The sequence below is a fragment of the Anolis carolinensis genome, unplaced genomic scaffold (genome assembly GCF_035594765.1).
Source record: "Anolis carolinensis isolate JA03-04 unplaced genomic scaffold, rAnoCar3.1.pri scaffold_7, whole genome shotgun sequence".
In the NCBI taxonomy this organism is placed as follows: Eukaryota; Metazoa; Chordata; class Lepidosauria; order Squamata; family Dactyloidae; genus Anolis; species Anolis carolinensis.
The window spans coordinates 22930278-22955569 of NW_026943818.1; the positions used below are offsets into that span (position 1 = coordinate 22930278).

General features: G+C 44.5%; 2 protein-coding genes across 3 annotated transcripts; one reads left to right on the forward strand and one right to left on the reverse strand.

Annotated features, from left to right (window-relative positions):
- The first annotated feature begins 1467 nt into the window (after positions 1–1467).
- Positions 1468–9510, forward strand: liat1 (ligand of ATE1). The gene is made up of 3 exons (XM_003227881.3): positions 1468–1644; positions 4335–4488; positions 6818–9510. Exons 1-3 carry the CDS (start codon positions 1468–1470, stop codon positions 7201–7203), a joined length of 717 nt encoding a protein of 238 aa, XP_003227929.3. The 3' UTR covers positions 7204–9510.
- Positions 4916–25076, reverse strand: rflnb (refilin B). 2 transcript variants are annotated; one of them, XR_010000233.1, is made up of 4 exons: positions 24823–25076; positions 16670–16779; positions 13774–14786; positions 4916–7436 (listed from the first exon to the last, which is right to left on the reverse strand). XR_010000233.1 is itself a non-coding variant. In XM_003227886.4 (3 exons), the coding sequence occupies exons 1-3, from the start codon at positions 25030–25032 to the stop codon at positions 14465–14467; spliced, it is 642 nt and encodes a 213-aa protein (XP_003227934.2). In that variant the 5' UTR covers positions 25033–25076; the 3' UTR covers positions 11625–14464. The 2 variants fall into 2 exon arrangements, 1 of the variants encoding a protein (XP_003227934.2); XM_003227886.4 differs by lacking the exon at positions 4916–7436 and having other exon boundaries at positions 11625–14786.
- Positions 25077–25292: the final 216 nt, after the last annotated feature.

A 25292-nucleotide genomic window follows, 5' to 3' on the forward strand; every position in this document is an offset into this window, starting at 1 on the left:
TTTGGTGCTAAATTTGTAAATACAGTAATTACTACATAGCATTACTGCGTATTGAACTACCTTTTCTGTCAAATTTGTTGTTAAACATGATGTTTTGGTGCTTCATTTGTAAAACCCTAACATAATTTGATGTGTAATAGGCTTTTCCTTAATCCCTCCTTATTATCCAACATATTCGCTTATCCAACATTCTGCCAGCCCGTTTATGTTGGATAAGTGAGACTCTACTGTATATAAATAAAGTTTTATTATTATTATTATTATTATTATTATTATTATTATTATTATTATTATTATTACCGGAGGGGTTTGAGGGGAATGACTCACCATAGTGGGAGTTGTAGTTTACCCTATAGCCAGAGAGCACACTGAATGCCACCCATGATATTTCCCAAGCTAGTAAAATAATAATAATAATAATAATAATAATAATAATAATAATAAACCAGTACAAGAAAACTGCACTACAAACTAGAGCTGACAGCTGGCACAACAAAACATTGCATGGAAAGTTCCTTGACAAAATGGAAGGAAAAGCTGATAAGGAGAAGACCTGGCTCTGGCTCACGAATGGGACCCTGAAGAAGGAGACAGAAGGCCTGATCCTTGCAGCCCAGGAGCAAGACATCAGAACAAAGGCCATTTAGGCCAAGATCGAAAAATCAGCTGATGACCCAAAATGCAGACTGTGCAAGGAAACCGACGAAACCATGGATCATATTCTCAGCTGCTGTAAGAAAATTGCACAGACAGACTACAAACAGAGGCACAACTGTGTGGCCCAAATGATCTATTGGAACTTATGCCTCAAGTACCGCCTCCCAGCAGCAAAGAACTGGTGGGATCACAAACCTGCAAAAGTATTGGAAAATGAGCACGCAAAGATACTGTGGGACTTCCGAATCCAGACTGACAAAGTTCTGGAACACAACACACCAGACATCACAGTTGTGGAAAAGAAAAAGGTTTGGATCATTGATGTCGCCATCCCAGGTGACAGTCGCATTGACGAAAAACAACAGGAAAAACTCAGCCGCTATCAGGACCTCAAGATTGAACTTCAAAGACTCTGGCAGAAACCAGTGCAGGTGGTCCCGGTGGTGATGGGCACATTGGGTGCTGTGCCAAAATATCTCAGCTGGCATTTGGAAACAATAGACATTGACAATCTGCCAGCTGCAAAAGGCCACCCTGCTGGGATCTGCGCGCATCATCCGAAAATACCTCACACAGTCCTAGACACTTGGGAAGTGTTCGACTTGTGGTTTTGTGAAACGAAATCCAGCATACCTATCTTGTTTGCTGTGTCATACAACGTTGTGTCAATAATAATAATAATGTTAGTTGTTAACTGCTTCCCTTCTCCAATGGCGCTGAATTGGAACTCAAGGCCTGGGACTCCTTTTTTCTCCTCAGCTCTGAGGTAAATAGCTTCTTGGCGCCCAAAATATCCCTCCGCTCGTTGCCATGGAGACGCGTCCAACTGCGCGAGGGAGGGGGAAAGGGGCGGGGCTTCGGCGCTGGCGGAGGGATCCGGAGAGGAGGCGCTGCCTGTCACTCAATGGGAAGGATGGGCCGTTAATCCAAAATGGCGGGCGGTGGGCAGTTGGGGAAGGGGACAACGTCTTTGGGGGGCTTCCTGAGGTAAAATAGGCCCTTGAGAGCCTTGAGAAATAGGCCCTGAGGAGAAAGAGCGTCGTTCAGGAGGGATTGTGTGGAAAAAACCGAGAAACAGGGCCCTTAATGGGCAGATTCAGGCCTTCAGGGCCAAGTCCTGAGGGGAAAATCGATAAATGGGACCAGTCTTGTGGGGAAATTGGACAGAAATGTGAAGTTTAGTAAGGAAGGAAATTGTAATTATTTGAGATTGCTGAGGAGTTTCATTCATGGCGCGTCCGCACTGGAGAACTACTGCAGTTTGACACCACTTCAACTGCCATAGGATGATGGGTTTTGTGGAGTTTATAGTAAGGCACCCGCACTCCTTGACAAAGAAGACGAAAGGCCGTGCAAAACGACAACTCCAGCGATCCCATTGTGAACTGCATTGTTGAACTGCATTAATTCTACAGTGAAGATGCGCCTTCAGCGACAACGCCAGCGATCCCGTTGTGGTGTCGAACCGTATTAATTCTACAGTGAAGATGCGCCTTCAGCGACAACTCCAGCGATCCCGTTGTGGTGTTGAACTGCATTAATTCTACAGTGAAGATGCGCCTTCAGCGACAACTCCAGCGATCCCATTGTGGTGTTGAACTGCATTAATTCTACAGTGAAGATGCGCCTTCAGCGACAACTCCAGCGATCCCATTGTGGTGTTGAACTGCATTAATTCTACAGTGAAGATGCGCCTTCAGCGACAACTCCAGCGATCCCGTTGTGGTGTTGAACTGCATTAATTCTACAGTGAAGATGCGCCTTCAGCGACAACCCCAGCGATCCCGTTGTGGTGTTGAACTGCATTAATTCTACAGTGAAGATGCGCCTTCAGCGACAACTCCAACGATCCCGTTGTGGTGTTGAACTGCATTAATTCTACAGTGAAGATGCGCCTTCAGCGACAACCCCAGCGATCCCGTTGTGGTGTTGAACTGCATTAATTCTACAGTGAAGATGCGCCTTCAGCGACAACTCCAGCGATCCCGTTGTGGTGTTGAACTGCATTAATTCTACAGTGAAGATGCGCCTTCAGCGACAACTCCAGCGATCCCGTTGTGGTGTTGAACTGCATTAATTCTACAGTGAAGATGCGCCTTCAGCGACAACTCCAGCGATCCCATTGTGGTGTTGAACTGCATTAATTCTACAGTGAAGATGCGCCTTCAGCGACAACCCCAGCGATCCCGTTGTGGTGTTGAACTGCATTAATTCTACAGTGAAGATGCGCCTTCAGCGACAACTCCAGCGATCCCGTTGTGGTGTTGAACTGCATTAATTCTACAGTGAAGATGCGCCTTCAGCGACAACTCCAGCGATCCCGTTGTGGTGTTGAACTGCATTAATTCTACAGTGAAGATGCGCCTTCAGCGACAACTCCAGCAATCCCATTGTGGTGTTGAACTGCATTAATTCTACAGTGAAGATGCGCCTTCAGCGACAACTCCAGCGATCCCATTGTGGTGTTGAACTGCATTAATTCTACAGTGAAGATGCGCCTTCAGCGACAACTCCAACGATCCCATTGTGGTGTTGAACTGCATTAATTCTACAGTGAAGATGCGCCTTCAGCGACAACTCCAACGATCCCGTTGTGGTGTTGAACTGCATTAATTCTACAGTGAAGATGCGCCTTCAGCGATAACTCCAGCGATCCCGTTGTGGTGTTGAACTGCATTAATTCTACAGTGAAGATGCGCCTTCAGCGACAACTCCAGCGATCCCGTTGTGGTGTTGAACTGCATTAATTCTACAGTGAAGATGCGCCTTCAGCGACAACTCCAGCGATCCCATTGTGGTGTTGAACTGCATTAATTCTACAGTGAAGATGCGCCTTCAGCGACAACTCCAGCGATCCCGTTGTGGTGTTGAACTGCATTAATTCTACAGTGAAGATGCGCCTTCAGCGACAACTCCAGCGATCCCATTGTGGTGTTGAACTGCATTAATTCTACAGTGAAGATGCGCCTTCAGCGACAACTCCAGCAATCCCATTGTGGTGTTGAACTGCATTAATTCTACAGTGAAGATGCGCCTTCAGCGACAACTCCAACGATCCCATTGTGGTGTTGAACTGCATTAATTCTACAGTGAAGATGCGCCTTCAGCGACAACTCCAACGATCCCATTGTGGTGTTGAACTGCATTAATTCTACAGTGAAGATGCGCCTTCAGCGACAACTCCAGCGATCCCATTGTGGTGTTGAACTGCATTAATTCTACAGTGAAGATGCGCCTTCAGCGACAACTCCAACGATCCCATTGTGGTGTTGAACTGCATTAATTCTACAGTGAAGATGTGCCTTCAGCGACAACTCCAGCGATCCCATTGCAGTTCAAAGTGATGTCGAACCGCATTAATTCTACAGTGAAGATGCGCCTTCAGCGTGAATCACATTCCAAGGGCCATAACTGTAGCTCCACAATCTGAAACTAGTGTTAGTATTTGCATTTCTGGGTGGCCATCTGTTGGGAGTGCTTTGAATGTGATGTTTGTGCTTCTTGGCAGAATGGCGTTGGACTGGATGGCCCGCTAGGTCCTTTCCAACTCTAGGATTCTATGACTTTTCAAAATGAGTACTGTTTTAACTAAATTGGTGCAAAACGGATACGAATTGGTGTTGTGTATCTACACTGTGCTTCCTCCTTACCTATGTTACCCTTTTGTGTTTTTTTAGGCTCAACACCAGCCGCACATGAAGGAACAGGAAGCCAGCAGAAAATCTGATTTTTCTGAGGGCGAGGAGCCCAAAAATCATAAGCCCCCAACAAACCCAGGCAAGAAGAAAACAAGGAAGAAGAAAGGGAAAAAGAAAGCCAGCCGGGATCATGGTGGGTCGCACTCAAGGCCAGTAACAACAACAAACTTTTAGGACAGTCCATGACCAGCACAAAGTGGGGCACAAACGCCCTGGAAAGGGGAAACGCAGTTCCCAGTTTAAAAACATGTTTTCAATATATCTTGATATTTTGGTACTAAATTCATAAATACAGTAATTACAACATAACATTACTGCGTATTGAACTACTTTTTGTGTCTTCCCTATTCAGAATTTCTGCCCTCTTGATGGCACGCTAATTTTGCTCAGCAACATATGTGTCATTTGTGAAATGTTGATGGGTATGTTGTAACAGTAACCAATTATTTGTTACAAATGTGCAACACTAACAAATAATTGCATTTCCCAATAACTTATAACAAAGTTACGCAAAGATTGTGGCATAACAAATAATAATAATGTCACTTGGGCCTCCAATATAATACATTGTATATACGTATAATATTGATAATAATATTGTAATGTAATACAGTATAATAATAATACACTATAATAATTGTATATTATATATTACATGTAGAGTCTCACTTATCCAAGACTCGCTTATCCAACGTTCTGGATTATCCAATGCACTTTTGTAAATGTTTTCAATATATTGTGATATTTTGGTGCTAAATTCGTAAATACAGTAATTACAACATAACATTACTGCGTATTGAACTACTTTTTCTGTCAACATGATGTTTTGGTGCTTAATTTGTAAAATCATAACCTAATTTGATGTTTAATAGGCTTTTCCTTAATCCCTCCTTATTATCCAAGATATTTGCTTATCCAAGGTTCTGCCGGCCCGTTTAGCTTGGATAAGTGAGATTCTACTGTACACACAAGAACGAGTCATAATCAAATAAAAATACTTTCACGGTAATATACTGTACTATATAATATACTATATAATAATCATTGGCTCGGTCCCATTCCATGCTTAGCAGTTGTCCTTGGCAGAAACTTAATATTGCGTTCTTTATGCCACTGTTTTAGTCCATGCAGACTGGAAGTTATCTTTCATGGTTGGCAAGACCATATGGTGAGAAGGACAGATGTAGCCAGCAGTTGAGAATGACTGTCCAGACTCTCACCTCCACTTTCACAAAGCCCGTCTACAATCACAGTGTAGCATTAGAGACACATCTGGGAGCCTGTAGAACTGATCTTAGAATTGAACATGCTCTAGTAAAGGTAAAGGTTTCCCCTGACGTTAAGTCCAGTCGTGTCCGACTCTGGGGGTTGGTGCTCATCTCCATTTCTAAGCCGAAGAGCCAGCGTTGTCTGTAGACACCTCCAAGGTCATGTGGCTGGCATGACTGCATGGAACGCCGTTAGAACATGCTCTAGTGGGGCATAATTTTGAAAAGGGGCCAAGCTGGGCTCCATATAGCATTTCAAATCAAATCAAATCACGTTTTATTGATTAGCCCATCGGCCGTATCAAAACATTTAACACATAGACATACATACAACATACAACCCGTGGTAAAAAAAAAGAAGTTAAAATAAACAAGCTGTTAACAAGACCCCGTTCAGGTCAAATATCTGCATCACCTCCACAGTTTACCCCAATTGATTCCAGATATGCAATTCTCAGCTGTGTTGCTTTGAATAGGAAAAGGGCTGTTTTGTGTGTTATTTTAGGATTCTGGCCGACCAACAAAAATGAAATTTTAATATGTGGGTCCCAGTGTGTTTTGTGAATAATGTATGGCCCGAGGCATTGGTCTCTCTCTTTCTTGTACAATTCATAGCTGAACAAAACATGTGCGATATCCTCCACCTCTGATGCTCCACAAATACAAAATCGTTCATTGTATGGAACTTGATTAAACCTTCCGTGTTTGACCATCGTATCCAGCTGCTCAAAACGCCATATAGCATTTGTACAATTGGTTTAGCTTCAAAAAGGTATAAAGATATCCTCCCATCTTGAGATACCTTAGGATGGCAAGATAACATGATTGCACAAATATTTGTTTCCTTCCTTTTCCTTGTTCCGCAGCTAACAGGTTGCGTGCATGTATTATTTTGAATAGAACTGATTTAAATAAGGACAGCACTTCCCCAAAATAAGCAGTAGATGGCATAAGGGAGTCACAAAATGGGATGACAACATGATTGCACACAATTATATTGTTGAAAATGTATCAATGGCAATTGCTGGGTCCTGAGACTTAGCACAGGTAATTAATAGTCTTAATTAGTTTGGCAAACTAAATGGCTGGTCAGCTGCAGTTTCCAATACTGGTTATTATAGGTTGCTGATCTTTTGACCCTGCTCTCTGCCAAATCACTCAGCTTTACTCTTTGATACTCTTCTTTTGGATCAGGAAAGCATCCCGGCGTGCCACAAGATGATGCCACGAAAGCCATTCCAGGGCAAAGAACAGGAAACCCCCTCCTTGCCTCCACTTCGGCCTCTTCGGTTTTGACTCAAGGCGATTCCGAAGCGACCAACGAAAGTCTCCGCTGGGATGGGATCCTGGAGGACCCTGTTGCTGAAGAGGAGAGGCTGTGGAAATACAGGCTGAACAGGAGGAAGCGCTATGGGGAATACATCCAGCAGAACCTACCGCCAGAGCCATCCTTCGCCCTCAGGAATTTGCCTCAGCTTTGTAAAGTTGCACAAAAGAGCCAGGAGCATACCGTATGCAAGAGCAAGTCCTCTACAAGTGCTTCCAACGGGCAGCAAAAGCCAAATGAAACTGAGTTCTAGGCTCACATCCAAAATCGCAATTGGCATTACTACCAAAATATTCTCAGGAAATAGTATGAGATCTTCCTCGTGCTTCTATTTAGGTTTCTTTTCTTTTTTAAAAAAAAAGCCAAAGCACGAGACTTTGATGTGTGTTCTTTGAAGCTGATATGATTATTAAATTCTTTTTAATTGTCCTTAAATAACTATGTTCCGTTTTATTACATTCTGTATAGTGTTTCGATGGCACAGACCTAGGAAAAGAAAAATAGTACAAATATGCTGGAGGGTTGGTAGTTTGTTACATTATGAACAAGACCTTAATATTCAAACAAAAACGACTTCTGGGTTGCTGTGAGTTTTCCAGGCTATATGGCCATATTCCAGAAGCATTCTCTCCTGACGTTTCACCCACATCTATGGCAGGCATCTGCAGAGGCTGTGAGGTCTGTTGAAAACTAGGCAAGTGGGGTTTATATATCTGTGGGATGAGCCAACAAAGGATCCTCAGTGGGAGTACTTTATTGCACTGTTGTCCAAAGAGTGATCAGAAATGCAACATACTTTCCTGCAATGATAATTTATTAGATAACATGGATAAAATTAAAAGTAAATTGTGGAGAAAGGAAATGACACCAAAGACATTGTATGAGGCCATCGAGAACTTCCCAAGAACACAGCAACACTTCAGCTTTAAATCATGTAATGATACCTTTTAAAAAAATCTTTTTCTTTAAAATAAAAAGTACACATATATATAGAAAGATATTTAAGATCACTCATGTATACAATAAAGAGAGGCAAGGGTAGGGATGGTTTTGTAAAAAAATATCCTAATCAAGGCTTGTATTGATCAACACCCAAGAAAAACAAAACTGAAAAAGCCCCCTATTTATGTCTGCTCCATTCCTACCAAATAAACTTGTAGACACTTCCTTCAGATGACAACGATAGGGAATCATAAAATATTTAAATCCCTTTTCTCCCTCACAACAGCATCTCAGATCAATTTTGGAATCGGCGTAACTGCACCTATGCCGACCTAGCTATGCCCAACCTCTGTTAGTTTCCTGTCAGTGTTGTTGTTTTATTCTGCCTACATTGCTGAATGGCATTTTTATGTAATTATATTTTAACTGTTGTTTAGGCTTTGCCCCATGTAAGCCGCCCCAAGTCCCTTCGGGGAGATGGAGGCAGGGTACAAAAATAAAATAATAATTATATTATATCCTGGAATCAGTAAGGACCCTATTTAATATTTGAAAGCTTGCCACTCACAGGACTGATGGGTGCCCCTCATCAGTGATTGAACAAGATGCCAAACATCCTTTATTTTGGGGTTTGACTCTTTACAATCTATTAATCTGGACAATATATTAATTCGACAGTAATATGTAGCTAGATTAATTGAAATAAATACTTTCAGGCAGGCAAATTTCTTAGTAACTACTTTGTTGTGAATTCCAACTGTTCCCTTATTCCTGTTGTGAGCGCTAGACTCGAGAAGGAACTGCAACAAATATCTGCCATCTGATTTTGGTATTTGCTTGAAACCGTAAAATCGTATATTCCCTTCTGTACAGACCCTCAAGACCTTTTATCCTAAAAACATTCAGGATAGTATTTGTTTATGTGAGGAGAAGAACTCTTCTGTAAATTCCCACCAAATTCTGCCCATAGATCTAAATTTTTAAATTCAGATACAAAGACCATTGAAACCTGAATGATGCAGTAGCAATGAAGTTGTTGAAGGCTTTCTTGGCTGGAATTACTGGCTTGCTGTGAGTTTTGCCATGTTCGAGAAGCATTCCCTCCTAGCGTTTCGCCCACATCTATGGCAGGCATCCTCAGAGGTTGTGAGGTCTGTTGGAAACGAGGCAAGTGGGGTTTATATACCTGTGGAATAATATCCAGGGTGGGAGAAAGAACTCATTTGTGTTGGAAACAAGTGTGAACGTTGCCAATGACCAGCTCGACCTTTTGTATTGGTCGCACTACTCCTGATTACTTGATATTAATTCAGGTCTCCTCCCAATCCAGTGTGATCTTAATCGAATCTGGTGCACTTTATCTATTTCCGAATTTGCAACTCATAATGTGCACTTTGCTTATCCACTTTTGCAACTTCATTGGTTTTAATTAGATGTCTTAATACTGCATTTCTGGAGTTTTTTCTGGTTATTATGTATATATTATTACTGGTTTTTGTTCTGTATTTTGATGTTTTGTATTTTGTTATTGTTTTGTATCTGATTTTGCTGTAAGCCGCCCCGAGTCCCCTTCGGGGGAAATGGAGGCGGGATATAAATAAACTTATTATTATTATTATTATTATTATTATTATTATTATTATTATTAGCACTGAATAGCCTTGCAGCTTCAAGGCCGGCTGATTCCTGCCTGGGAGAATCCTTTGTTGGGAGGTGTTAACTGGCCCTGATTGTTTCACAACCTCTGAGGATGCCTGCCGTAGATGTGGGCAAAATGACAGGAGAGAATGCTTCTGAAATATGGCCATGCAGCCCGGAAAACTCACAGCAGCCCAGCAATTAAGTTGCTCCAGAAACAATCTTCAGTGCACAAGGCCATAAGAATTCGGTAAATTAACCCTGCTTCATTTACACTTATACAGTAGAGTCTCACATATCCAAGACTTGCTTATCCAAGGTTCTGGATTATCCAACGCATTTTTGTAGTCAATGTTTTCATTATATTGTGATATTTTGGTGCTAAATTCGTAAATACAGTAATTACAATATAACATTACTGCGTATTGAACTACTTTTTCTGTCAAATTTGTTGCATAACATAATGTTTTGGTGCTTAATTTGTAAAATCATAACCTAATTGGATGTTTAATAGGCTTTTCCTTAATCCCTCCTTATTATCCAAGATATTCGCTTATCCAAGCTTCTGCTGGCCTGTTTAGCTTGGATAAGTGAGACTCTACTGTATTAAAAAAAAATGGTAAGCAATGTCCCTTTTTCATTCTTTGCCCAATGGGATGCTGAACTCTATCATTCCTTTTTAAGGAGTGAGTTTTCTTAGAAACTATAAGGGACTGAGTAGTCTGTGATAATAATAATAATAATAAATACATTATTATTATTATTATTATTATTATTATTATTGACACAACGACGTTGTATGACACAGCAAACAAGATAGATATGCTGGATTTCGTTTCACAAAATCACAAGTCTAACCCTTCCCAAGTGTCTAGGACTGTGTGATGTATTTTCGGATGACGCGCGCAGATCCCAGTCGGGTGGCCTTTTGCAGTTGGCAGATCGTAATTTTGTCAATGTCTATTGTTTCCAAATGCCGGCTGAGATCTTTTGGCACGGCACCCAGTGTACCCATCACCACTGGGACCACCTGCACTGGTTTCTGCCAGAGTTTGAAGTTCAATCTTGAGGTCCTGATAGCGGCTGAGTTTTTCCTGTTGTTTTTCGTCAATGCGACTGTCACCTGGGATGGCAACATCAATGATCCAAACCTTGTTCTTTTCTACAACTGTGATGTCTGGTGTGTTGTGTTCCAGAACTTTGTCAGTCTAGATTCGGAAGTCCCACAGTATCTTTGCGTGTTCATTTTCCACAACCTTTGCAGGTTTGTGATCCCACCAGTTCTTTGCTGCTGGGAGGTGGTACTTGAGGCATAAGTTCCAATGAATCATTTGGGCCACAGAGTTGTGCCTCTGTTTGTAGTCTGTCTGTGCGACTTTCTTACAGCAGCTGAGGATATGATCAATGGTTTCGTCAGTTTCCTTGCACATTATTATTATTATTATTATTATTATTATTATTATTATTATCATCATCATCATCATCACAGACTACTCAGTCCCTTATAGTTTCTAAGAAAACTCACTCCTTAAGAAGGAATGTTTTACCCACTGGCAAAGAATTTCCCCCCTGTAAACCCTCCTCAATCAGACAACAGCAGACACTTTTAAAACATGTCCCTTCATATACATAGAAATAACTCCTTTTAACTGCAAAGCAAAAAAGCACCGGGGTTGGCCCTAAATGCTGCTTGCATCAGAAAATCCCGGAGCACTTTCTGTTCTGGCTTGGATACAACCGCCAAAGGGATCACTTGTGGTGAAGAATGGGATCCCAAACCCCTTCCTTCCTTTGTACAGATGTCTTTTTTAATTTCAAAGAATGTTACTGCTCATTTCTCCAGGGACAAAACAGCACGTAACACATCCAACTGCTTGAGTCTTGGAGTAATTCAGTTGCACCCTGGAGCTGGAAGTGAACATGCTGTGTTTGCATAGTATATATCAGAAACTAGATTAGTTTTCAGCTGAAGGCACTAGCCATCCTGTACCTGGTACCTCTACAAAGCCTAGAGCTAAAGAACTATTGATTCAAATAAATAAACAACGCAAATCCGTTTTACCTGAAACCAACTCGATTCTCGCACAACATTCCTCTCAACGCTTACCATTAATCACATTTGCAAAAGCGATCTCAACTAAAGTCAAACACTGGGCTTTTCAGTCTAAACAACCATTCTGGATTCCTTACCTGTCGCAGATGGGCACAAAACGAATCATGTCTCCTTGTGAAAATCTTTTTGGCTTCACAATGGCAACAAACTCCGAAATGCACACCACAAAGACTCCTAAGCCGCTTCTCCCACATAACAAACCATTTAGAAATCATAACTATTTAAAAGCAGCCGTTTCTTTGGTCAAAGTGCTCGGAAAAGTATAATAGTTAGCAAATGATCTCATCCAGGAATTATTTTATACTGGGTTGCTGTGAGTTTTCCGGGCTGCATGGCCATGTCGCAGAAGCGTTCTCTCCTGAGAATGTGAATGTATCCTCAATTCGCTTCTGACACAATAAGTAAATAAATAACTAATTTTCACAAATTTCCTATACTGGGTTGCTGTGAGTTTTCCGGGCTGCATGGCCATGTTCCAGAAGCGTTCTCTCCTGAGAATGTGAATGTATCCTCAATTCGCTTCTGACACAATAAGTAAATAAATAACTAATTTTCACAAATTTCCTATACTGGGTTGCTGTGAGTTTTCCGGGCTGCATGACCATGTTCCAGAAGCATTCTCTCCTGAGAATGTAAAAGTATCCTCAATTTGCTTCTGACACAATAAGTAAATAAATAATTTTCACAAATTTCCTGTACTGGGTTGCTGTGAGTCTTTTGGGCTGTATGGCCATGTTTCAGAAGCTTTATCTCCTGGTGTTTCACCCACATCTGTGGTAGGCATCACCAGAGGTTGTGAGGTCTGTTGGAAACGAGGCAAGTGGGGTTTAGGGTTATAAGAATAAAATTATTATTATTATTATTATTATTATTATTATTATTATTATTATTATTATTAGTTTCCAAAAGACCTCACAATCTCTGAGGATGCCTGCCACAGATGTGGGCGAAACGTCAGGAGAGAAAGCTTCTGGAACATGGCCATACAGCCCAAAAGACTCACAGCAACCCAGTAAACGTGACTGTTGTGTCTACAGGAAATCTGTGAAAATTGGTTACAGTAGAGTCTCACTTATCCAACGTTCTGGATTATCCAACGCATTTTTGTAGTCAATGCTTTCAATATATCATATTTTGGTGCTAAATTCGTGAATACAGTACAACATAACATTACTGTGTATTGAACTACTTTTTCTGTCCAATTTGTTGTATAACATGATGTTTTGGTGCTTTATTATGTAATTCATAATCTAATTTGATGTTTAATAGGCTTTTCCTTAATCCCTCCTTATTATCTGACATATTCGCTTATCCGATGTTCTGCCGGCCCGTTTATGTTGGATAAGTGAGACTCTACTGTATTGTTATATTTTGGTGCTAAATTCGTAAATACAGTAATTACAACATAACATTACTGCGTATTGAACTACTTTTTCTGTCCAATTTGTTGTATAACATGATGTTTTGCTGCTTTATTATGTAATTCATAACCTAATTGGATGTTTAATAGGCTTTTCCTTAATCCTTCCTTATTATCCGACATATTCACTTATCCAACGTTCTGCCGGCCCATTTATGTTGGATAAGTGAGACTCTACTGTATTTATTTACCTATTGTGTCAGAAGCGAATTGAGGATACATTTACATTCTCAGGAGGGAATGCTTCTGGAACATGGCCATGCAGCCCAAAAGACTCACAGCAATTCAGTGATTCCAGCCATGAAAGCCTTCGACAATACATACCCTGTCTCCCTGAAAATAAGACAGTGTCTTATATTAATTTTTGATCCCAAAGTTGTGCTAGGTCTTATTTTCAGGGGATGTCTTATTCTTCCATGAAGAAGAATTTACATTAGTAGTAAATTTCTTATTACTACCATTCTATGGTACGTACATTTACCGATCCTGCATGCTCTGGTGTTGTGTTTGGCAGGCATGCTTCCAAACAAAAACTTTGCTAGGTCTTACTTTTGGGGAGGCCTTATATTTAGCAATTCAGCAAAACTTCTACTAGGTCTTATTTTCTAGGGATGTCTTATTTTAGGGGAAACAGGGTAGTCACGTCTACTTTTTTTCCACCTCAAGGATGCTTATAGCAACAACAAAAATTCATGTGTGATCTTACTCACTATATTCATTTTAAAAAATCCTGATGATCCCAAGAAAGTTTTTATCTTTGTATTTACTACAAGTTCCAGGCCAGCTATAGCAATGCCTAGTGAATAAACTAGAGTAAACGATTAAGCGAGTTGACCGTGAATTAAATAAAAATAAAACTCCTTTGTAATTAACCAACTTGGTGAGACCAGTAGCCGAAGTATTCTTTGTGATTTGTTGCAAAATTCTTTTCGGTGACACTTCAGATCCAGACTGATTTCTTCAAAGGATTTGAACAGAACAATGCTGGCATAAAAAGCTCAAAAGATCGGCCCCAAGTGGCCGGCCACAGACTTTGGAATAATAAGCGAGCTTCTGTGATGAGTGAAAATAAATTATGGCTTTGGGGTTTTAAGTGCAACGGGGGCAGGCTGGGTTCGGCTCCTCAAAGGCGGCACAAAGAGTCAATTGAAGCATTATTTTCATTCAGAGGCAGTGCGCCCAGGTCCCTTTTCTTCTAGGAAAAAGAAAAAATATTCCCTTATTGTCGAGGGGGAAAAAAGGACCGGGAAAAAGTTACAGAGCGCTCCATTTTTTTAATGATGGAAAGGACATTTTCCGTGAGTTTCCCATCCACAAAAATTTAAGTGCAGGCCTATGGGATCCTTAAGGCGGACGGGAGAGGTAGCTTTCGTCGGGAAACTTCGAAGGAACATCCTGGCCTCAGCAACTCTCGGGACCGTCCTCGTTCCCAGACGACTCCAACTCCACGCTGGACAAGAACTTCCGCATGTGCTTCCTGCAATTGTAATCCAGTGTGGTGGTGTAGACGGTCGTGGTGTGCTTGGGGTAGATGATGGTGGTGCTGGTGAAGCTCGCGGCCTTGTTGCGCGGCTGGAAGTGGACCTCGGCTTTGTAGTTGCGCCATGTGCTTTGCGGGACGCAGAAGACCGTCTGGCTGCAAGCGGAAACCCCGAGCCCCATGGGCATGTAAATATTGTTAATGAAGTGCTTCTCCGAGTCATATTTCACCGAAGAGGTGTACCTGGGGCAGAGGGACAGAAACGGGTGAAACTCTAATGGTTGACAACACGAATCAGAAAAAACTAACCGGAGATGGTAGCGAGAATCTCAAGGACAATTCTCCTCCGACATCAATTACAGCAGCGGTTCCCAACCTGTAGTCCGTGGACTACCAATGGTCCCCAAGTACTAAAATATGGTCCGTGGCCTCACTGTTACTACACCGTTGCAACAAAAGTAACTGGTCTTGCTAAACTGTCTTATAGTGCCGAGGTAACGGCGATGTCGGGAGTGAAGAGGCTGACTATCCATGAAAGCCTCCTGACTGTTGCTTCTCCTCCTTCTCCCTCCCCGAGTGGAGCCATTCCATGTGGCGCCTGGAAATGCAGCCTCCTGACTGCTGCTTCTCCTCCTTCTCCCTCCCTCTGAGTGGAGCCATTCCATGTGGCGCCTGGAAGTGCGGCCTCCTGACTGTTGCTTCTCCTCCTTCTCCCTCCCCAAGTGGAGCCATTCCATGTGGCGCCTGGAAGTGCGGCCTCCTGACTGCTGCTTCTCCTCCTTCTCCCTCCCCGAGTGGAGCCATTCCATGTGGCGCCTGAAAGTGCAGCCTCCTGACTGCTGCTTCTCCTCCTTCTCCCTCCCCGAGTGGAGCCATTCCATGTGGCGCCTGAAAGTGCAGCCTCCTGACTGCTGCTTCTCCTCCTTCTCCCTCCCCCTGAGTGGAGCCATTCCATGTGGCGCCTGGAAGTGCAGCCTCCTGACTGTTGCTTCTCCTCCTTCTCCCTCCCCAAGTGGAGCCATTCCATGTGGCGCCTGGAAGTGCAGCCTCCTGACTGCTGCTACTCCTCCTTCTCCCTCCCCCTGAGTGGAGCCATTCCATGTGGCGCCTGGAAGTGCGGCCTCCTGACTGTTGCTTCTCCTCCTTCTCCCTCCCCGAGTGGAGCCATTCCATGTGGCGCCTGGAAGTGCAGCCTCCTGACTGCTGCTCCTCCTCCTTCTCCCTCCCCCTGAGTGGAGCCATTCCACGTGGCGCCTGGAAGTGCGGCCTCCTGACTGCTGCTTCTCCTCCTTCTCCCTCCCCCTGAGTGGAGCCATTCCATGTGGCGCCTGGAAGTGCGGCCTCCTGACTGTTGCTTCTCCTCCTTCTCCCTCCCCGAGTGGAGCCATGCCATGTGGTGCCTGGAAGTGCGGCCTCCTGACTGTTGCTTCTCCTCCTTCTCCCTCCCCCTGAGTGGAGCCATTCCATGTGGCGCCTGGAAGTGCAGCCTCCTGACTGCTGCTTCTCCTCCTTCTCCCTCCCCCTGAGTGGAGCCGTCCCATGTGGCGCCCGGAAGTGCAGCCTCCTGACTGTTGCTTCTCCTCCTTCTCCCTCCCCGAGTGGAGCCATGCCATGTGGTGCCTGGAAGTGCGGCCTCCTGACTGTTGCTTCTCCTCCTTCTCCCTCCCCCTGAGTGGAGCCATTCCATGTGGCGCCTGGAAGTGCGGCCTCCTGACTACTGCTTCTCTTCCTTCTCCCTCCCCTTTGCCTCATAAATCGCTCTACCGCCTCTCCTTACAGCAAAGAAGCCTGGCTTAGCCTGCTCTGGAAATCTGTAACTGAAAACCCACTTCTTCATCCTGCAGTGGAAAAGAGTTCTTATAACAAGAACCGGGAAGCCCTGGCCCTTGAGTGTTCTCAACTGGAGGTCAGCTGTGACCAGCAGTGCTGTGGAATTTGGAGAGGCACGAATGGAGGACGAAAGGGAGAATCGTGTCAAGAGGAAGGCACGTCAATTAGAGGAGAATTCCCCATCAGACCATCCGTTTGGACAAATCCAACTGGTCCTTTGCACTGGAATTTTCTTAACTTCTGACCCATAACAACCACGAGGAAGAACCAGAAGTATAAACCCCACTTGTCGATACCTTATATCCTTAGGTGGCAACGGGTCGAATTCCACTCCTTCTCCAAAGGACAGCGGGCATAATCGAGAGGTGCAGCCAGGGAGCGGAGAGGCGGCCAAAGGCAAAGCGTCCTGCAAAGGAGAGACGTAGAGATCAGAGATTTCTCCCTCTCTTTTAAACCCTGGAAGAGATGTGAGTTAGAGTAGCTAAGAACTAGTTCTTTACTATTAAGATACGTAGTATTTTTGTAAATAAACCTTTTGCAATCTTCAAGTTTGATTACACTGCTTCCTAAGCTCTAAATTATTTACAGCCATATGGCACTTCACGCTCTGCTTGCGGTGAGCTGAATGCTCAACCATAAGTATTCTCCTGAATGCTATGGATCTTCCTCCCCACCGCACCCTATGAACTCTGCTGTGAGCTGAATGCTCAACCATACGTATCCTCCTGAATGCTATGGATCTTCCTCCCCACCGCACCCTATGAACTCTGCTGTGAGCTGAATGCTCAACCATACGTATCCTCCTGAATGCTATGGATCTTCCTCCCCACCGCACCCTATGAACTCTGCTGTGAGCTGAATGCTCAACCATACGTATCCTCCTGAATGCTATGGATCTTCCTCCCCACCGCACCCTATGAACTCTGCTGTGAGCTGAATGCTCAACCATACGTATCCTCCTGAATGCTATGGATCTTCCTCCCCACCGCACCCTATGAACTCTGCTGTGAGCTGAATGCTCAACCATACGTATCCTCCTGAATGCTATGGATCTTCCTCCCCACCGCACCCTATGAACTCTGCATCACTGCTTCCTAAGCTCTAAATTCTTTACATCCACATGGCACTTCACACTCTGCTTGCTGTGAGCTGAATGCTCAACCAGAAGTATCTTCCTGAATGCTATGGATCTTCCTCCGCCCCACACCCTATGAACTCTGCATCACTGCTTCCTAAGCTCTAAATTCTTTCCATCAACATGGCACTTCACGCTCTGCTTGCTGTGAGCTGAATGCTCAACCAGAAGTATCTTCCTGAATGCTATGGATCTTCCTCCGCCCCACACCCTATGAACTCTGCATCACTGCTTCCTAAGCTCTAAATTCTTTCCATCAACATGGCACTTCACACTCTCCTTTGCTGTGAGCTGAATGCTCAACCAAAAGTATCCTCCTGAATGCTATGGATCTTCCTCCCGCCCACACCCTATGAACTCTGCATCACTGCTTCCTAAGCTCTAAATTCTTTACATCCACATGGCACTTCACGCTCTGCTTGCTGTGAGCTGAATGCTCAACCAGAAGTATCTTCCTGAATGCTATGGATCTTCCTCCGCCCCACACCCTATGAACTCTGCATCACTGCTTCTTAAGTTCTAAATTCTTTACAGCCACATGGCACTTCACACTCTGCTTGCTGTGAGCTGAATGCTCAACCAAAAGTATCCTCCTGAATGCTATGGATCTTCCTCCTGCCCGCACCCTATGAACTCTGCATCACTGCTTCCTAAGCTCTACATTCTTTACATCCACATGGCACTTCACACTCTGCTTGCTGTGAGCTGAATGCTCAACAATATGTATCCTCCTGAATGCTATGGATCTTCCTCCCACCCCACACCCTATGAACTCTGCATCACTGCTTCGTAAGCTCTACATTCTTTACAGCCACATGGCACTTCACACTCTTCTTGCTGTGAACTGAATGCTCAACCAGAAGTATCCTCGTGAATGCTATGGATCTTCCTCCGCCCCACACCCTATGAACTCTGCATCACTGCTTCTTAAGTTCTAAATTCTTTACAGCCACATGGCACTTCACACTCTGCTTGCTGTGAGCTGAATGCTCAACCAAAAGTATCCTCCTGAATGCTATGGATCTTCCTCCTGCCCGCACCCTATGAACTCTGCATCACTGCTTCCTAAGCTCTACATTCTTTACATCCACATGGCACTTCACACTCTGCTTGCTGTGAGCTGAATGCTCAACAATATGTATCCTCCTGAATGCTATGGATCTTCCTCCCACCCCACACCCTATGAACTCTGCATCACTGCTTCGTAAGCTCTACATTCTTTACAGCCACATGGCACTTCACACTCTTCTTGCTGTGAACTGAATGCTCAACCAGAAGTATCCTCGTGAATGCTATGGATCTTCCTCCCGCCCACACCCTATGAACTCTGCATCACTGCTTCTTAAGTTCTAAATTCTTTACATCCACATGGCACTTCACACTCTGCTTGCTGTGAGCTGAATGCTCAACTATACGTATCCTCCTGAATGCTGTGGATCTCCCCCCGCCCCCCAACTAGTTTTTTGTCACTATTTTCAGACAATCGGCTCCTTGTGCTTTTAACTCTCTGTGCAATCTGGTCTCACAACTCCCCTGTGGGTAGTTGGAGCACAATAAATCCAGTTTCTTTGGACGGAGAGGGAAGCCAAAAGGACATTAAAGTGAGTGACCAGTGGCAGAGCAAGAGTTACCCAGTCGAGGCTTTTAACGTTTTGGACAGACACAATTCCCACAAAGACGTAGCCGGCCCAGCTACTGTCCTGGCACACAGGCGAGAGACAGAGAGAGAGCTGGAACAAATTCCTCCCCACTCCCAACCCTTTAATTCAATCCAGCCCGCAAGCTGTGCTGAAACCATTTTAGTCTCTGTGCAAATCGCAGCCAAGGTCAGCCTCCACTTGAGAGGGGGGAAAAGTTCCCGTTTTTCCCAACACCCCTCTGAATCGAATATAAATTCAGCAATGATCTGATTCTAACACATGCCTGTCATAGATGTGGGTGAAACATCAGGAGAGAATGCTTCTGGAACATGGCCATACAGCAAACCAGATGTTAAACCCTTTGGCAATTTTTACAGTTTTTCGTCCTGTTTGTCAGTTGCTTCTACTGTATTATATATTTGTCTTCATTCATCTCCAAGGGGGAGGAAGAGCATCCAAACGCTAGAACGCAATGAATACAAATCTATCTCGCGATGCCAAGAGCAGGCAACAGGGACAAACAAATGCAAAAGAGTCAGACAACTGGCACAGGCGGGAAAACAACAGAGAGCCTCCGTGGCACCTTGAAGGTTTAGCAGATTTATTTTAACATGACCTTTCGCAGAATACAATCCATTTGTCCTCCGAGGTTTGGAAATTAATCTTCAAGCATACACCCAACGTACGTGGATGGAGATGGGAGAAAGGCAACGTTTTATTACTAAGCGAGCTGGGTGAGGTGACTGGTTTCAGATAACATGGCTAGATGAAGAATTTGAGAAGTTGGAATATCATAACAACAGCAACTTTGTGTTGTCGAAGGCTTTCATGGCCGGAATAATTGGGTTGCTGTGAGTTTTCCAGGCTGTCTGGCCATGTTCCAGAAGCATTCTCTCCTGACGTTTTGCCCACATCTATGACAGGCATCCTCGGAGGCTGTGAGGCCTGTTGGAAACTAGGCAAGTGGGGGTTATATAATAATAATAATAATAATAATAATAATAATAATAATAATAATAATAATGTCCGACGTGTGATCCAATACAATAGCCAGCAGAGTGTCTGCTGTGGACTCATCTTGTTGTGTTTCAAATAATAATAATAATAATAATAATAATAATAATCTGACATACATGGATGACCTGAAGCTATATGGGAAAACGGAAACTGAAATCCAGTCTCTGACCAACACTGTCCGAATTTTTAGCACTGATATCAACATGGAGTTTGGTTTGGACAAATGTTCGACAATGGCATTGAAGAAGGGAAAAATCATTGAAAGTGAGGGCATAAGTATGCCTAATGGCCAAACAATAAAGTGTCACCAGCCAGAGACCTATAAATATTTGGGCATATTACAGCTGGACAACATCAAGCATGAACATGTGAGGACTGTGGTTAGTAAAGAATACACACAAAGGGTCAGAAAAATTCTCAAAAGCAAGCTCAATGGAGGCAACACCATCAAGGCCATAAACACCTGGGCCATACCTGTCATAAGATATACTGCTGGCATTATAAATTGGACACAGGTGGAACTGGACAATTTGGACAGAAAAACAAGTAAACTCGCAGTCAAAGAAGAAGAACATGCCCTGGCAGAATATGTGAAGTGAAGAACCTGCTTCGATTGAAGTCAAAAATCAGAAACTCCTCAAAGCACAGCAGACAAAAAACCAGTGCAAGAAAACCGCACTACAAACTAGAGCTGACAGCTGGCACAACAAAACACTGCATGGAAAGTTCCTTGACAAAATGGAAGGAAAAGCTGATAAGGAGAAGACCTGGCTCTGGCTCACGAATGGGACCCTGGAGAAGGAGACAGAAGGCCTGATCCTTGCAGCCCAGGAGCAAGACATCAGGACAAAGGCCATTCAGGCCAAGATCGAAAGATCAGCTGATGACCCAAAATGCAGACTGTGCAAGGAAACCGACAAAACCATGGATCATATCCTCAGCTGCTGTAAGAAAGTCGCACAGACAGACTACAAACAGAGGCACAACTATGTGGCCCAAATGATTCATTGGAACTTATGCCTCAAGTACCACCTCCCAGCAGTAAAGAACTGGTGGGATCACAAACCTGCAAAAGTATTGGAAAATGAGCATACAAAGATACTATGGGACTTCCAAATCCAGACTGACAAAGTTCTGGAACACAACACACCAGACATCACAGTTGTGGAAGAGAAAAAGGTTTGGATCATTGATGTTGCCATCCCAGGTGACAGTCGCATTGACGAAAAACAACAGAAAAAACTCAGCCGCTATCAGGACCTCAAGATTGAACTTCAAAGACTCTGGCAGAAACCAGTGCAGGTGGTCCCGGTGGTGATGGGCACACTGGGTGGCGTGCCAAAAGATCTCAGCCGGCATTTGGAAACAATAGACATTGACAAAATCACGATCTGCCAACTGCAAAAGGCCACCCTGCTGGGATCTGCACGCATCATCCGAAAATACATCACACAGTCCTAGACACTTGGGAAGTGTTCGACTTGTGATTTTGTGAAACGAAATCCAGCATGTCTATCTTGTTTGCTGTGTCATAATAAAATAATAATAATAATAATAATAATAATAATAAGAAGAAGAAGAAGAAGAAGAAGAAGAAGAAGAAGAATATAGGGTTGTTGTATGTCTTTCGGGCTGTGTGGCCATGTTCCAGAAGCATTCTCTCCTGACGTTTTGCCCACATCTATGGCAGGCACCCTCAGAGGCTGTGAGGCATGGCTCACAGGCTCTGAGGATGCCTGCCATAGATGTGGGCAAAACGTCAAGAGAGAATGCTTCTGGAACATGGCCACCCAGCCCAAAAGACATACAACAACCCTGTGATCCCGGCCATGAAAGCCTTCGGCAACATATTATTATTGTAGTCCGGAAAACTCATGGCGACACAACAGTAACTTTGCCCAATTCTGATAATTAACCCTAGTTTATAACAAGCCTGTGGGTGGTGGTACTATCATTTCCAAATCCTGTTTCATCAGGTTGAGGCTACACATACGACACAACAGCTGCCTGGCAAATGTTGTCTCCCAACTATCACAGCAGCTGCTTGAAAGATGACACAAGACGAATGGCTGCTCCTTCACAAGCCCCACTTGCCTAGTTTCCAACAAACCTCATGGCTGAAACGTGAATCAAGGGGCACGAAAGGCACTGCAGATGAACCTGATGAACCAACCTGGACACGGGGAATCCTTTGTTGGGAGGATTCAACAAATTCAACAATTGGGACACACAATTTACAGAAAAACTACACACATGGATAGATACCTACATAAGAACTCAACCATCATCCAGGTCAAAAAAAAGAACCACACTAAAGTCCTGGAAGACTGTACAAAAAGAATCTGAGAAGCCCACCTCCTCCAAGGTGAACTCAACCACCAAGACTGGGCTCTACAGGACACCACAGACATCAGAAGAGCTTCAAGGCCGAGAACGAGCCGTGAGAGGAAAGACAAAGACCCAGAGGAAAAGGGTTCTTTCCATACATCAAGGGAGCCACTGACCACGTCTGAGAAGCCCACCTCCTCCAAGAGGAACTCAACCACCTCAACTGGGCTCTATGGACCAATGGAGACTCCACCACAGACATCAGAAGAGACGCAAGGACAAGAACAAGCCACAAGAGTCAAGACAAAGACCCAGAGGAAAAGGGTTATTTCCATACATCAAAGGAACCACTGACCACGTCTGAGAAGCCCACCTCCTCCAAGGTGAACTGAAGCACCTCAACTGGGCTCCACAGGCCAATGGTTGTTTTTGTTAGATCTAGTTCTGTGAGTTTACATTGGAGTTTAATTTGCAGTAGATTCAACAAGTACCCGAATTTCCCCGTATACAAATATGTCAGGAAGTTATAGCGCTGCTTTGAAAAACAAGCCCTGGAAACAACAACCAAAAAGCCCACGACATGGTTGAGATATGTGGATGACACCTTCACCATTTGGAGCCACAGAGAAGAAGAACTTGGCAAGTTCCTGGAGAACCTCAACAGCATCTGCCCAAACATCCAATTCACCGTGGAAAAAGAAACCTCACACCTCTGAGGAACGCCAGGAGAGAAAGCTTCTAGAACATGGCCATACATCCCGAAAGACTCACAGCAAAAGAAGCACAACTAAAGCCCTGACAGATCGTGCAAAAAGGATCTGCAAAGCCCATCTCATCCAAGGTGAACTGAAGCACCTCAACTGGGCTCTACAAGTCAATGGAGACTCCACCACAGACATCAGAAGAGACGCAAGAGCAAGCCATGAAAGTCAAGACGAAGACCCACCCAGAGGAAAAGGTTCTTTCCAATATATCAAGCAGACCACTGACCACATCTGAGAAGCCCACCTCCTCCAAGAGGAACTGAACCACCTAAACTGGGCTCTACAGATCAATGGAGACTCCACCAAAGACCTCAGAAGAACCGCAAGGACAAGAACAAGCCATGAGAGCAAAGACAAAGACCTACTCAGAGGAAAAGGTTCTTTCCAATATATCAAGCGGATCACTGACCATATCTGTGAAGCCCACCTCCTCCAAGGGGAACTCAGCCACCTCAACTGAGCTCTACAGGTCAATAGAAACTCCACCACAGACATCAGAAGAGATTCAAAACCAAGAACAAGCCATGAGAGTCAAGACGAAGACCCACCCAGAGGAAAAGGGTTCTTTCCAATATATCAAGCGGACCACCGAATACATCTGAGAAGCCCACCTCCTCCGAGGTGAACTCAACCACCTCAACTGGGCTCTACAGGCCAATGAAGACTCCACCACAGACATCAGAAGAGATTCAAGACCAAGAACAAGCCACGAGAGTCAAGACAAAGATCCACCCAGAGGAAAAGGGTTCTTTCCAATATATCAAGCGGACCACCAAATACATCTGAGAAGCCCACCTCCTCCGAGGTGAACTCAACCACCTCAACTGGGCTCTACAGGCCAATGAAGACTCCACCACAGACATCAGAAGAGATTCAAGACCAAGAACAAGCCATGAGAGTCAAGACGAAGACCCACCCAGAGGAAAAGGGTTCTTTCCAATATATCAAGCGGACCACCAAATACATCTGAGAAGCCCACCTCCTCCGAGGTGAACTCAACCACCTCAACTGGGCTCTACAGGCCAATGAAGACTCCACCACAGACATCAGAAGAGATTCAAGACCAAGAACAAGCCACGAGAGTCAAGACAAAGATCCACCCAGAGGAAAAGGTTCCTTCCAATATATCAAGGGAACCACTGATCATATCTGAGAAGCCCACCTCCTCCAAGGTGAACTGAAGCACCTCAACTGGGCTCTACAAGTCAATGGAGACTCCACCACAGACATCAGAAGAGATTCAAGGCCAAGAACAAGCCACGAGAGTTAAGACGAAGACCCACTCAGAGGAAAAGGTTCTTTCCAATATATCAAGTGGACCACTGAACATATCTGTGAAGCCCACCTCCTCCAAGGTGAACCGAACCACCTCAACTGGGCTCTACAAGTCAATGGAGACTCCACCACAGACATCGGAAGGGTTGCAAGACCAAGAGAGGAATGACAAAGACCCACCCGGAGGAAACGTGTTCACACCATACATCAAGGAGACTACGGACCGCGTAGGGAAGCCGATGAAGAAGCACAACCTACAAACTATCTCCAGATCCAGAATCCAGACTCACCTGAAGAGGCTGCAGAGGAGGAGGAGGAGGAGGAGGAGGAGGAGAAGGCTTGAAGGTGGCCGGGCTGTCTCTCTCGGGGAGCCCGTTGGCCAGGCCTGGGGTGGGGGGGCTGGGGCTGGGGGGCAGCCCGGAGTCTGGGCTGTCCAGCCCCCTCTTGCCCTCCAGAAGAGCCTCCCCGGCCACCTCGGGCAGGCTCAGCCGACCCACCATCGCTGCTCTGCCTCCAGCGAGTGAAGCCCAGCCAGGCCAGGAGGGAAGCAAGGGGCGGGAGCCCAGCCTCCTCCTCCTCCTCCTCCTCTTTCTCCTCCTCCTTTCCCTCTCCCTCCTTCCCCACTTTCTTCCTCTCCTAGACTTTGATCCCACTTGGACTGCTCTCGGCCTCTTCTAGACTGACCAGGACCAGGCTAGCTTCACACTGCTCCCAGCAAAGCATCCCAAAGGAAAAGCCTGGAGGCAGAAAATGCATCCCT

What these genes read in the sequence shown, in the direction of transcription:
- liat1 (XM_003227881.3), top strand. Translation starts at nt 1,468, where the DNA reads ATGGAGACGCGTCCAACTGCGCGAGGGAGGGGGAAAGGGGCGGGGCTT. An exon ending in TCTTTGGGGGGCTTCCTGAG is followed by an intron (nt 1,645 to 4,334) that starts GTAAAATAGGCC and finishes GTGTTTTTTTAG; the next exon opens with GCTCAACACCAGCCGCACAT. An exon ending in GAAAGCCAGCCGGGATCATG is followed by an intron (nt 4,489 to 6,817) that starts GTGGGTCGCACT and finishes CTTTTGGATCAG; the next exon opens with GAAAGCATCCCGGCGTGCCA.
- rflnb (XM_003227886.4), bottom strand. Translation starts at nt 25,032, where the DNA reads ATGGTGGGTCGGCTGAGCCTGCCCGAGGTGGCCGGGGAGGCTCTTCTG. An exon ending in CTCCTCTGCAGCCTCTTCAG is followed by an intron (nt 16,780 to 24,822) that starts GTGAGTCTGGAT and finishes TCTCCTTTGCAG; the next exon opens with GACGCTTTGCCTTTGGCCGC. An exon ending in TTGCCACCTAAGGATATAAG is followed by an intron (nt 14,787 to 16,669) that starts GTATCGACAAGT and finishes CCTCTGCCCCAG; the next exon opens with GTACACCTCTTCGGTGAAAT.